General features: G+C 53.2%; 1 protein-coding gene and 1 long non-coding RNA gene across 3 annotated transcripts; one reads left to right on the forward strand and one right to left on the reverse strand.

The window, feature by feature from the left end:
* The first annotated feature begins 1,986 nt into the window (after positions 1-1,986).
* LOC128783095 (uncharacterized) lies at positions 1,987-4,317 on the forward strand. Its single transcript, XR_008428995.1, has 2 exons — positions 1,987-3,442; positions 4,147-4,317. It is a non-coding gene; the product is annotated as an uncharacterized LOC128783095 (long non-coding RNA).
* Positions 4,318-6,570: 2,253 nt separating this feature from the next.
* LOC128783076 (serine/threonine-protein kinase pim-1-like) lies at positions 6,571-11,827 on the reverse strand. 2 transcript variants are annotated; one of them, XM_053933687.1, is made up of 4 exons: positions 11,503-11,827; positions 7,062-7,479; positions 6,905-6,980; positions 6,571-6,774 (listed from the first exon to the last, which is right to left on the reverse strand). In XM_053933687.1, exons 2-4 carry the CDS (start codon positions 7,234-7,236, stop codon positions 6,702-6,704), a joined length of 324 nt encoding a protein of 107 aa, XP_053789662.1. In that variant the 5' UTR covers positions 7,237-7,479; positions 11,503-11,827; the 3' UTR covers positions 6,571-6,701. The 2 variants fall into 2 exon arrangements, 1 of the variants encoding a protein (XP_053789662.1); XR_008428975.1 differs by lacking the exon at positions 6,905-6,980.
* Positions 11,828-12,525: the final 698 nt, after the last annotated feature.

Here is a 12,525-nt window from a genome sequence, read left to right on the forward strand (position 1 = left end):
AACTGTGTCAGCTCACTTCCCAAATTTTGGGGAGAAGGTTGAGAGAGAAATACCCGCTGACTGGATTTTGAGAGAGGAGTTGGGAAAAAGGTTACTGTTTCTGTGTTTCGGAGGAGATGCTGAGGGAGGGTTGGTTCCTTGCCCGTGTTCTGAGGAGGGAGGGGAAGGAGAGGCGGAGGAAGAGTTGGCTCCTTGCCCATATTTTGAGGAGGTTTGGGTGCAGGGGGTTGGATTGACGGATTTGATTTTCGATGGCGCCAATTAGTTATTAATTTCTGTAATTTATCAAGGGGCAAACCATCCATTACATCTCTGGGGACTCCTTTTTGGACCCCCAATGACCACCAATGCTGGTGGTTAGGGTTTTGTTTTCCCTTTTCTGAATTTTTACCATGAGGAATCTCAATGGACCGAACTCCTTTTGTTTCTTCTGGTTTTTCTTCTAGGGTTTTTACTGGTCCATATTTTCTACAGTAATTGATCAAATCTTCTGCAACTTCACCCCATGCCCAGACTTCACGGCTACTGGCAGGCGAGCTGCATTTGGAAGCTGCGGCTTGTAAGGATGAATGGAATGGAGTAAAGTTGGGATCAGTAGATTCCGTGCGATCAGTGGGATTACCCAGGAATCTGTCCAGTCTTTCCACAGGGCTTAGTGTCATAATAGTTTTTTGTAAGGTAATAGCAGTAGGTTTAAGTGTTTCTGGAAGCCCACGAATTAAAGGGGTCATTATTTCGGGCTTCACAGGTAATTGCATCGGGGATTCAAAGCCAGGAATTAATTTCTTCTCATGAATCATTTCCAGGCAAGCGGCTTTATGCACACTTTCTAAGAGTTGGTCAGGGGTACTAATTATAGTTATGGGGTCTCCCCTTTCCAAGGGGCTTGTCCCCCGGCCCAAAAAGCCGCACGCTGTGTCAGGGACCATGTGTCACATTTATCTCCCGTTGTTAGGAAGACACCATGTCCCCAGTACCCACTGGCTTCTTGTTCAGATAATTTAATTTGATCACCACCAGTGAGGGACATCCGGAAAACATATTCTGTTTCTGATTCGTGTGGAAGGCGTCCGTATTCCCTTTTAAGTTTAGCTAACTCAGTGGCAGTGTATGGTATGTGTTTGGTTGTGATGTGAGGTTTGAGATCATCATCACTAAGATAATTATACTCTGTTTTAATTAGGGGTCTCAAGTGATGGCAGCAATGTTCCCCACAATTACTTGCTGCTTCTAGTTCCTTTTGGGGGTAAATTTGTTTAATGTGAGGAGTTTCCTTCTCCTCTGTTTCTGTAGGGGAATCAGCACTGTGTGATTTGTTAACATGTTCTTCTGTTAAGGCAGCTCACAATGCATAAGTTACATTTCTTGCTTCATATAACTGTTTTTGTAAAATTTCTACTAAATTTTGAAGGGAGTCTATTATTATTTCTTGCTCACTTCTTTGCTGTGAGCGAGTTTCTACGGCTGCCGTAAGACAAGCTCCCAAAACTGAGCATAAGATAGTTTTATTCTTGCCCAGTTTGAACTTTGTATCATGTTGTAAAGAACACACTCTATCAACCACAATTATCCAAATTAAACCAATTATTTTGTGCCCATTCCTCTCCTCCCGGAGAAGGTTTGGCATTGTATTTAGCTAGTAGAGCATAAAGCCCAACTTTAGCTTTATCATTAAGGTTATCACTCATTTTGTGAAGGGACCAAAACCACGACAGGGAGGTACAACTTAAGTTCCACAAAACTACACAGCCCTCGCTGTGTCGCCCTTCACTTCCCTGGGTGGGTGAAAGGACAATAATCTGCCTGGGAGGCTCTGCTTAGTTGCTTCAAGTTGTCCCTTCCTTCCCAGACCAGATACACACAACAACAGTGTCCCGCCTTTTGCACTAGGGGATCCTTTGTGAATTCCCAAAGACAGTGTGGGTGCCTTTTCACCTGCAACCCTTCTGTCTAGACAGAAATCCTGTCCGTGACGCCAATTTTAATGTCACGATCCGCTTATTGCGGGGTGTCGTGATGGTTCTTTTCACCGATCCCAAAAGTGCAAAAAGGCAAACAACAAGGGACTATCAGTTAATCACAACAAATGCACCTTTATTAGGGGCCAAAACAGTAAATGTGATAGTGGGGTTAAGAAAGGAGTTAAAAGGATAGAGAGAGAGAGAGAAGAGGGGTATGGGAATAGCTACCAACACAGGCGAGATCCTCAGTGGTCCGGACGATGGGGATCCGTCTGTCGTGTCGGGGAAGTCTCCGAAGTTCTGGTCGACTTGGGGGTCCAGTTATAGTCCACAGAGGAAAGAGGGGGGAACAAGTGTAACAATGAAAGTCCATTGTAATCGCCACGAGGGAACAGGTGAGTCCACAGAAACCACCAAAGCAAGACGAATCCAATGAAGAATAAGTCCATTAAAATTACTGAAGGGAAACAGGTCATGTCATTAGTGGTCAGACCACCAATTTCCCCTCCTCCCTGTAGTAGGGGTCTCAGTCTCAGTCCTTGGGAGGAGGGTTCTCATTCTTTGTCTGTCACAGTGGTAACGAGGCAGATGAGGGGTCTTCAATGAAGGACCACGGGAGTCACCCCAAAAGTTCATTTGGCTTAAGAACGGAGATTAGAAGCAGGCTGCGCATCAGGCTGTCCCGTGCTGGGTCCATGTCAGGTCCTTGCCAAGTCCTTGCCAACTCCTTGCCAAGTTCTTGCCAGCCCTTGTTCGGAATAGCCAGCGTGACGGTTCAGTGGTTGCACCTGCGCTGTGTCCTGTTCTAAGCCGGAACTGCAGTGGAGGAAGGGATTCTTTCTCGCGGCAATCGGAAGGCAGAATGGAAAATGAGGGGCTTCAGACGGGCTCTTACACATGGGAGACACGTCCCGAAACCTGGGAGTGGCTGCACGGGGTGCCCATGGTGGGGAGAGGGCAGAGATGGAGAGCAAGGCTCCCGTGTGTCCTGACAGGGCCTGACTCTGTCCCCTGGGGTTGGGGGAGCTGTCACAGGGCAGGGAGGGCCAGGGCTGGCAGGGGCTGCTCAGGGATGGGTTTGGCCCGTGTCCCTCGAAGCAGCGACTGCCCAAGCAGCTGCGCTGGCCCCGGGCTCTCCTCCCGGCCTGCTGGGCTTTGTTGGGTGGCACAGCCTGTGCCAAGGGGCGGCAAGGGGCCTGCAGGCCCCAGCTCTGGGGGAAACAGAGAACGTCCTGGCCGTATCCACTGTGCTGCCAGCTCGGCAGTGCAGCACAGCACGGGCTCACGCTCCCCATTGCTCCCACAGACGTTATCACTGAAACAGGAATATTTGCCCCGGATCCAGTGCGCCTCCCAAGAATTGTCTGCCCCCAGGATGTGCGCAGGTCCTGCATGATAGGCACGGTGGTGACACTGTTCACCGTGCCCCTCGTGCTGATCAGCTGCTATCTTGGCATTCGGAAGCTGTACCAGAGCAGACGGTCAGTTGTTGATTTTTCTCCACAGCTTTCTTGTAACTCTGCTCATAGCATTGGTAGCCTGACTCGTAGTCATGCTGCACTGGAGCTGTGGCCAGTCCGTGGTTGTCCAAAGAACTCTGCTGAGGGCTCTGCTGCTGCCCAGTGCTTTCATTGGCCTCTTCATTGCTGGGCCTTGTCCTGGGGGGCCCGCTGGGGCTGCAGCCAGTGCTGGCTCCCACTGAGGCTGCCAGGCCAAGAGCAGCCCCGGGGGCACAGGGCAGAGGCAGAGCAAGTTCTCAACAGTATTTGGGCCACACAGCTCAGGACAGGACAGTGCTTATTTAGTAGCTCATGTAAAGTTTCATGGTGACAGTGATGTTACCAGACAAGCAAATCTGCTCCAGTTCAGTGTTCAAACAAATCCAACCTGATGAAGGTTTGGCTTTGGCCTTGAGGCTTTGCTCTTTGTGTGAGCCCTGTTCTGGATTGATTCCCACTCAGTCTTGGAGCCTGTTTTGGGTGAAGGCTCATCCCGGCCCTGACCCTTGGCAGTTCTGGGCTCAAAGGCACCGCCGAGGCCGCACTGCACGTGACTGGGCTTCAGGGCTCCATTAGCAAAGGGCTTTGAGAAGTTTAAATTACTGTATTTATACTCTTTGGTTTTCTTTATGCAATTCCTTCCCTTTTTTTTAAACTTAATTTTAAAAAAACAAATTCTTTTCCAGTGCTTTTTCCAGTTATTTGAGATAGTGAATGATGGCTGGACCATCGAGGATCTCGTCTCGACGGTGGTAGCTCTATTCCCCTTCCTCTCTTTTCTCTCTATTTCCCTTTTCTGTCCCTTCTATCGCATTTGCTGTTGGTACCTAAATAAAGATGCATTTGTTGTGATTCAAGTGATGGTCCCTTGCCATTTGCAGTTTTGCACTTTTGGGATCGGTTAACAAACCATCACAAACACCCCGCAAGAGTGGATCGTGACCGGTTGTGGGGGATCCTTCGCTCTCTTGGATGGGGGAGGGAGCGGGGAAATGGAATCAAGATGAGACAGGGATCAGCCAGCCCCACGCCAGGCAGCATTTTCTCCTCTGAGAGCTCCTCTGAGCTGAGCGAGCTGGTGAAGCCTGCGGAGCAAATGAGAGCTGGGAGTGAGGGAAAGGCTGGCTGGGAAGGAGTCAGATAAACCCGTGTGGGCATTTCCCTTTCCAAGGGGCTCCTGGGGAGACAAAGGAGACAAGAAGGATTCCCCACCTCACGACATCTCCTTTTTCCCTTCAGTAGCCCTATTGCAGCCATTGCATACAAGAGTTTACTTGATCCCCTTGATGCCAGGGAGCACCAAGAACTTGAACCTTGCTGGAGTCCAGCCCTGCCTGCCTGTCACCGAGCACAGGGGAAAGATGCAGAACCTGGGCAGGGGTTGAGCCAAATTGGCATTTTGCCACTTGTGATTTCCTCCCAGCTTTTGCAGCAGGGCGACAACCCCATTGCTGCAAACCACTCCCTTTTGCAAGACACACGTGGACCTCGCTGGAAGCTCAGGGCTCTTGAAGGGGCTGCTGCAGTTGGCAACAGGAGCTGTTGTTGAACTTTTCACATTGCTTAACCCCCCCTGCCAAATGCCATCAAGTGGCTGAGGAAGGACACAAAAAGATTACCCTGGAGGAAGGGAGGCCAAAAGCTTGGAAAAGGATGAAAGAAATGCTCTGATCATGACGATGACAAAAAAATAGAACGATTTCTTTTTGACAGCAAATGAACACCCGCCGCCCTCCAGCCCTCCCAGCCTGGCAGGCCGAGCGGAGCCGTTTCCATGGCATGAGGTGCTGGCAGCCTGCGGAGAGAAACCAGAGAGCCACGGTCAGTCACAGAAGGCTCCTGTGCCCTGTCCTGCCATGGCCTGTGCCCGGGCCAGGCTGCTGGCTGTGCTCAGAGCCCAAACCTCCCGAGCCATTCTCTGTTTCGAGAGAAGGGCAGCGTGGCAGGCCACGTTCCACCTCCTCCGCTTCAGCACAGCACAGCAGCCTCCTCAGCAGCTGCAAGGGTGGGATGCCCGTGTGCCCGCTGCCCTCTGCCCGCAGCCCTTCTGCCAGCCCAGCTGTGGAGCCGGGTACCCACCTCTGCAGACCTGCTGCCAGGAGAGGAGCTGATCCCGCACGAGGTCCTCGTCCTTCTTGAAGGGGATGTCCCCGCAGGCCGTGGCCCCTGGGGTAGCGCTGGCACTGGATGAGCTCCACGGATGGTGCAGGCGCTTCCCCATGCGGTCCGGGCACCAGGTGTAATCTTCCTGGGAAAAACAAAGAACCATTGCATGGAAGTCAATTCAAAACAAGACCTGGAAACAAGAAAAACCTACACAGCCTGTCACCGTTTCACGGGCCTGAGGAGGGTCTGACCACTCCATGCGAGAATGAAACCTGTCCACGGGTGGGGAAAAACCCCACCTTTCCCGCCTGTAAATGCACCCCTTCCTCGAGGGCCTGCAAAGCAGACCAGCTGGGGCACGGCCTCGGAACCCGTCCCCCTCTGCTGCCCCCATCCACATGGATGGATGTTTTGTCAGGCTGGCTGCCCCCGCCCCAGCCCGTGCCAGGCTGGCTGGCAGAAGCTGTCAGCAAGGCCAGGAGCCGGCTCCCCTTCCACAACATCCGTCCCCTGTCCCACCAAAAAGCAGCTCGGCAGCCATGGGAAAAAATTAATATTCCCCAGCGCCGCCGAGCGGGGAACCTGCGGCGCGTGGCCAGGCCAAGCCCTGCCATGCCTGGAAGCACGAGCATCCCCCCGCCCCTGCACTGGCTGGGGACTCATCTTGATTTCATCGGGGCGCAGAGCGTGTCCTCCAGGAAGGGGCCGCAGCCAAAGCCGGTCGGCTTTGCCCCGCCAGCGGCCAGCTCCAGGATGGTGTTCCCAGCTCCACGTGGTGCTCCAGAAGAACACGCCAGCTGTGCCTCGGCTTGCGGGGACATCCCGATGCCATTGAGCTGCAGGGGGATGTTTCCCCTGTTCCAGTCCGTGGCACCTTCACCGCACTGCCACCACTTCTCCAATGGCACGGGGAGCACTGAGCCGCTCCCTCCACAACTCGCCGGGGACCAGCGGAAGCATCTCCTCGGCTGCGCTCTCTCCTCCGTGCTGCAGCCGCAGGAAACGCTCCGGGGTTTTCTTGGAGTGCCACCAGACGGGTGCAGCTGGTACTTGCTGGGCTCCTGGATCCTACTGAGCACAGGGATGGATCTCTGCTGTCTCCTGGGCCAGGCAGGGTTCCTGCAGCCAAGAATGATCAAAAAGGTCTTCCAGTGATGACCTGTCTGTGGGGTCCATGGATAAACACCACCTGATGAGGTGCTGGCACTCTGCCGAGAGAAACCAGAAACCGCCGCTCAGCGGGACAAGGCTCCTGTCCATGCTCTCCCACATTCCACGGTGCCCAGGCCACACTAGGAGTGCTCAGAGCTGCAGCCAAAAGCTTCCCATGGATCCTACCTTCCGGAGGAGAGCAGCATAGAGGCACACGTGCCACCTCCTCCAGCTAAGCCCAGGAGATCAACCGCCTCACTAGCTGCAAGAGCAGGACGCTGATGTGCCAGCTGCCCCCTCCCAGCCCCGTTCCTCCTCCCGAGCCCTGAAGGCGCAGCCCCACCTTGAGACACCCGGGGCGGGAAGAAGAGCTGGCCCTGGACGATGTCCTCGTTTGTGTGGAAAGGAAGGTGCCCACAGACCAGGTGATAGAGCAGGATGCCCAGGGACCAGATGGTGGCTGGCTGGCCATGGTAGTAGCCAAAGAGGATCCACTCTGGTGGGCTGTACTCCAGCATCAGCCGGCCTGGGAGAGGCGGGACACGGACGGGATGGGACGGGAGTAGAGTGAGTGTGAGAGGGAGAAGGGGATGGGGAGCGAGTGGAAAGTCGAGCGGAAAACCGATCGAGAGAAGCGCTGCTGCTGCTGCTGCTGCTGCTGCTGCTGCTGCTGCTGCTGCTGCTGCTGCTGCGGAACCGCCGCAGCTCGCGAACGTTCCTCCGTTGCCGCCGCGAACCCAACAGAGGAGCCACCGCGCGCCCTGCGGAACGAAAGAGAGAAACAAACAAATAAAACCCCAAAGGAATTCCTATTAGAGAAGTAACCAAATCAAACAATGTAGCAATAAAGAAGAGTCTTGGCTTGTGGCTTCTTTCTTCTTTGGCTGAGGTGTAGCATTTCATGGGGAAGAATTGCCTCTTCTGACAATTTCTGACAGAAGTTTTTGGACAGGAGTGCAGCATTTAATTTTCAAGTAGAATAGGGAAATTGTCTCAGTAAAGTCATCTCTTTTCATCCTCTGTTGAGACAGTTGCAGGCTGCCAAAGGACATGGTCTGCAATGTGGAACTTGGGGCCAAGTTTGTTTTTCTGACAGAGGATGAGGAGGGGAAGTATCCCGGAATCATGGAGTCGTGGCATGGTTTGGCTTGGAAGGGATCTGAAAAATCACACGGCTGCAACCCCCCTGCTGTGGCTGGGCACCCCTTGCACTAGCCCGGCTTGTCTAGAGCTCCATGCAGCCTGGCCTTGAGCACTGTCAGGGACGGGACAGCCACACCTTCTCTGGGCAACCTGTTCCAGGAGAGTCTTTTTTCTGAATCCCTCACCTAAACCGACTCTCTTTCCATTTGGATCCATTCTCCCTTGTCCTGTCCTTGCCTGCCCTCCTACAAAGCCCCTGTCCAGCTTTCTTGTAGGTTGCCCTCAGGTACTGGAAGGCCACAGTTGGATCAAGTCTCAGTCTCTTGCCCAGGTTGAGGAAGCCTTGCCGGAGAGGAGTGTTATCAATAAATATTATAATATTGGCTTTTGACAAATATTAAAATGAATTTTATATGTGTAATGTTAAAGTAACTTTGTTCCAAAGATATAGTTTCTAATTTTGTTGTTAATTAAGCTTAGACATAGTAGTGCAATAGTTGAAAAAAGTCTGCTTGTGTTAAAATGCCTGCTTGGATGGGATAACATCCAATGAACACAGGATGAGGACACCTGCTACAGATCTGCCAACGATCAGCACTCACCGTCTGAAGGCAGTGTGGACCAAGGCCCGAACTGGAAGTGATAAAGAGAAGGAGCCAAACCCCAGCCAGGAAACACGCATGCTCTGAAAAGGTGGACCCAAGGAGGGGCCATGTAAAATAGTTCCTGGAAAAAGTAAACTAGGTTATGGATATGGAGAAGGGGCTGTGATTATGCAACAGGTGCATGTGAGGGGAAAAGGTATTTAAGGGGGATCCCCGAAGGTAACAGGGTGCTCTTGGCTGAGTGCCAAGATGCACCTGGCCATAAATAACCTTTGCTCCATGGTCCTTGTCTCCCATTGTCCTTTATTAAACTTTTTACTTTTTCACAGGAGAGTGAACGTGTTTTTCACATGGGCTACACATGCTTATACACAATTCTTGGAAGACTAGTAATTTTTTACTACAATGATTGGGTGAATCAACACATAAACAAACTTATCCATTTTGTAACATCTCTTGCTCATAGAAGTAGATTCAATCTTCTTGATTCAGTCTTCTTGCAGTCTTCAAAGCTCTGTTTGTTCTTGCCAAGGCATTCTGACTAGCAAATCTTTTATGCTAATCAGGTCCAAAGTTCATCAACTCACTTCTGTCCTGGCAGCATGGCTGTGTCTACGCAAGCAGGGAAACACTAATCGAGAGAATTCCACTAAGGTGAAGGTAGCCTCAGCCTCCCGTGACCGAGCTGCCGGATCCCCTTGAAGGAGCCTCTAGTATGTATGCCCAGGGAAGAAATGGGAACCAGGGCTAGAGGGGCCCTGCCTCGAGCCAGGGAGAGGCACGGGAAAACCGGATCTCTGGTCAGTGTGGATCCGATGGCCTGGCACATCAGAGCCACAGAAATATGAAACCTTAGCTGATACTGGTGCGCAGTGTGCCCTGATACCACGGGGACATGTGGGGGCAGAACCTGTTTCCATTGCCGGGCTGACGGGGGGATCGATCACAGCAATTGACCCTGTTGGGAGCCGAGGTGAGCCTGACTGGGAAGGAGTGGCAGAAACATCCCATTGTGACCGGCCCAGAGGCCCCGTGTATTCTGGGCATAGACTTCCTCCAGAATGGCTACTACAAAGACCCAAAGGGACTCAGGTGGGCTTTTGGCATAGCTGCTGGAGAGGCAGAGGACATGAAGCAGTTGAACACCTTGCCTGGACTATCAGACTGTCTGGAACCGACTGCCCCAGGGGTGGAAGCACAGCCCCACCAGCTGCCATGGACTGATCCAGGCTGCACTGGCAAAGGGTGAAGCTCCAGAACACCTGCAGTACATCGATGGCATCATTGTGTGGGGGAACTCAGCAATGGAAGTATTTGAGAAAGGAGAGAGGATCGTCGAGATTCTGCTGGAAGCCGGTTTTTGGAGATTTCACATTCCTGAGTAAAACCAGATTTTGAGCCCTCTCTACCTGGTCACCCACAAAAAGATCGATTTCCACTGGAGCCCTGAACAGCAACAAGCCTTTGCCCAGATCAAGCAGGAGATCGCTCATGCAGTCGCCCTTGGCCCAGTCAGGACGGGACCAGAGGTCAAGAATGTGCTCTACTCTGCAGCCGGGAACAATGGCTTGTCCTGGAGCCTTTGGCAGAAGGTGCCTGCGGAGACTCGAGGCCGACCACTGGGATTCTGGATCCAAAGCTACAGAGGGTCTGAAGCCAAGTACACTCCCACAGAGAAGGGAATCTTGGCCGCCTGTGAAGGAGTTCAAGTTGCCTTGGGGGTGATTGGCACAGAAGCACAACTCCTCCTGGCACCCCAACTGCCGGTGCTGGGGTGGATGTTTCAAGGAGAGGTTCCCACATCCTGCCACGCCACCGACGCCACACAGAGCAAGTGGATTGCCCTCATCACACAGCACACCCGTATTTGGAACCAGAACTAGGATTTTGGAAATACAAACTGGCCAGAAGGTGAAAAGTTTGGTCTTGCTGATGAAGAGAAGCAGGAACAATTGGCATGGACTGAAGAAGCTCCACCATACAACCATCTACCAGCAGAGGAAACACGCTACGCTCTTTTCACGGATGGTTCCTGTCGCATCGTAGGGATGAACCAGAAGTGGAAAGCAGCCGTATGGAGCCCCACACGACAGGCTGCACAAGCTACTGAGGAGAAGGTGGATCAAGTCAACTTGCTGAACTCAAGGCCGTTCAGCTGGCCCTGGACATTGCTGAGAGAGAGAAGTGACCAAAGCTCTGCCTTTATACCAATTCATGGATGGCAGCCAATGCTCTGTGGGGCTGCCTGGAAAGGAGGAAAAAGGCCAACTGGCAGCTTAGAGGAAAACCAGTCTGGAATGCTGATGAGTGGAAAGACATTGCCTCTCGGATGGAGAAGGTACCTGTGGAAGTCTGCCATGTAGATGCCAATGTCTGCAAGAGTCGGGCTAATGAGGAGCACCGAAACAACGAGCAGGTAGATCAGGCTGCAAACACAGAGGTGTCAAAGATAGACTTGGATTGGCATCACAAGGGGGAGTTGTTCTGAGCTCGATGGGCTCATGATGCCTCAGGTCATCAGGGCAGAGATGCCACCTATAAGTGGGCACGAGACCGAGGGGTGGATCTAAGCATGGACAGTATTTCTCAGGTTATCCATGACTGTGAGACGTGTGCTGTGATCAAGGAGGCCAAGCGGGTGAAGCCCCTGTGCTATGGTGGGCGGGGGTCCAAGTACAAGTATGGGGAGGCCTGGCAGATTGACCACGTCACACTGCCCCAGACATGCCAAGGCAAGTGCTACGTGCTCACCATGGTAGAAGCCACCACGGGATGCTTGGAGACCTCCCCTGTGCCTCACAGCACTGCCCCAACACCATCCTGGGCCTGGAAAAGCAAGTCCTGGGGAGGCGTGGCATCCCTGAGAGGATTGAGTCAGACAAGGGGACTCATTTCAAGAGCGGCATTGCCAACACCTGGGCTAGAGAACATGGCATCGAGTGGGTGCACTGAGACCCGCACTGAGACCCCCCCCAAAAAACCCCAAACCCAGGCACCCCCCGGGATATTTGGGCCGAGCTCCCCCTCCCCGGGCACCTGCGGGATGGGGGGCGATGCTCCCGGGGCTGCGGCGACTTCAGGCAGCGCCAGGGCCACGCGATTCCTTCTCTGCTCTTCTCCGGCTGCTCCCTGCTGCCGCTGCGCCTCTTCCTCCCTCCCTCCTCCTCCTGCCCCGTTCCCGAAGGCCGAGCCGTGAGGGGAAAGGGGGCGAGGAAAGGGCGGGAACCGTGAGGGGAAAGGGGCGAGGAAAGGGCGGGAACCGTGAGGGGAAAGGGGCGGGGCCAAGGGGACCGGGAGGGACCAGGGAGGGCTCGGGGCGTTTGGGGCTTTTTTGGGCTTTGGGGGATTGTGTTGGGACTTATGGGGGAGCTGTTGGTGTTTTTGGGGAGAATTATTGGGCTTGAGGGGGGAGTTGGGGAATTTTGAGAAGTTTTGTGGATTTTGGGGGATTTGGATTTTGGGGGGATTTATTGGCACTTTGGGAGGGGGGTGTTCTTCTGGGTGTGTTTGGGGGTTTATTGAAATTTTTTATTTTTTATTTAGAACTTTGGTAGGTTTTACTGGGATTTGGTGGGGATTTTGTGGGATTCTCTTCAATTTTCGGGGCTTTTCTTGGAACTTTTGGCGGATTTTGGAGGGTTTTCTTGGAATTTTGGGGGTATTAACCACCCAAAACCCAATAATTCCCTCTAAACTCCCAAGAAAATCCCCCAAAAGCCCAAAAAAAACCCCAAATAATCCCCACAAACCCCCTCAAAACCCAAAAAGCCCCCCCAATCTCCTCAAAGTCCCCCAGAAATGCCCCAAAATCCCCCAAATCCCCAAAAAAGCCCCCAACCCCCCCCCCCCCCCCGAAATCACCCAAATCCCCCCAGAACCCCCCAGACTCCCTGGGGGCCGTCCTGGATCCGGGGGCACCGGCCGGTGGAACAGGAGCCACTTCAGGGGCCCTCGGAGCTTTCTGGGGAGGGGGCACCATGGGAGACACCCCAAAAACGGGGTAGGGGGAACCCCTGTTGTGCCCCCTCCCCCCGAAACCCCCAGACCCCGGTTCAGGGT

The sequence above is a fragment of the Vidua chalybeata genome, unplaced genomic scaffold (assembly GCF_026979565.1).
Source record: "Vidua chalybeata isolate OUT-0048 unplaced genomic scaffold, bVidCha1 merged haplotype W_reject_10, whole genome shotgun sequence".
NCBI lineage: Eukaryota > Metazoa > Chordata > Aves > Passeriformes > Viduidae > Vidua > Vidua chalybeata.

Bases quoted from the DNA above. Each gene is read 5' to 3' on its own strand.
- LOC128783076 (XM_053933687.1), bottom strand. From the start codon at position 7,236: ATGCTGGAGTACAGCCCACCAGAGTGGATCCTCTTTGGCTACTACCAT. The intron at 6,981-7,061 runs GTGGGGCTGCGC...CTGCTCTTGCAG, and splicing joins CCCGCCCCGGGTGTCTCAAG to CTAGTGAGGCGGTTGATCTC. The intron at 6,775-6,904 runs GTAGGATCCATG...TTCTCTCGGCAG, and splicing joins ATGCTGCTCTCCTCCGGAAG to AGTGCCAGCACCTCATCAGG.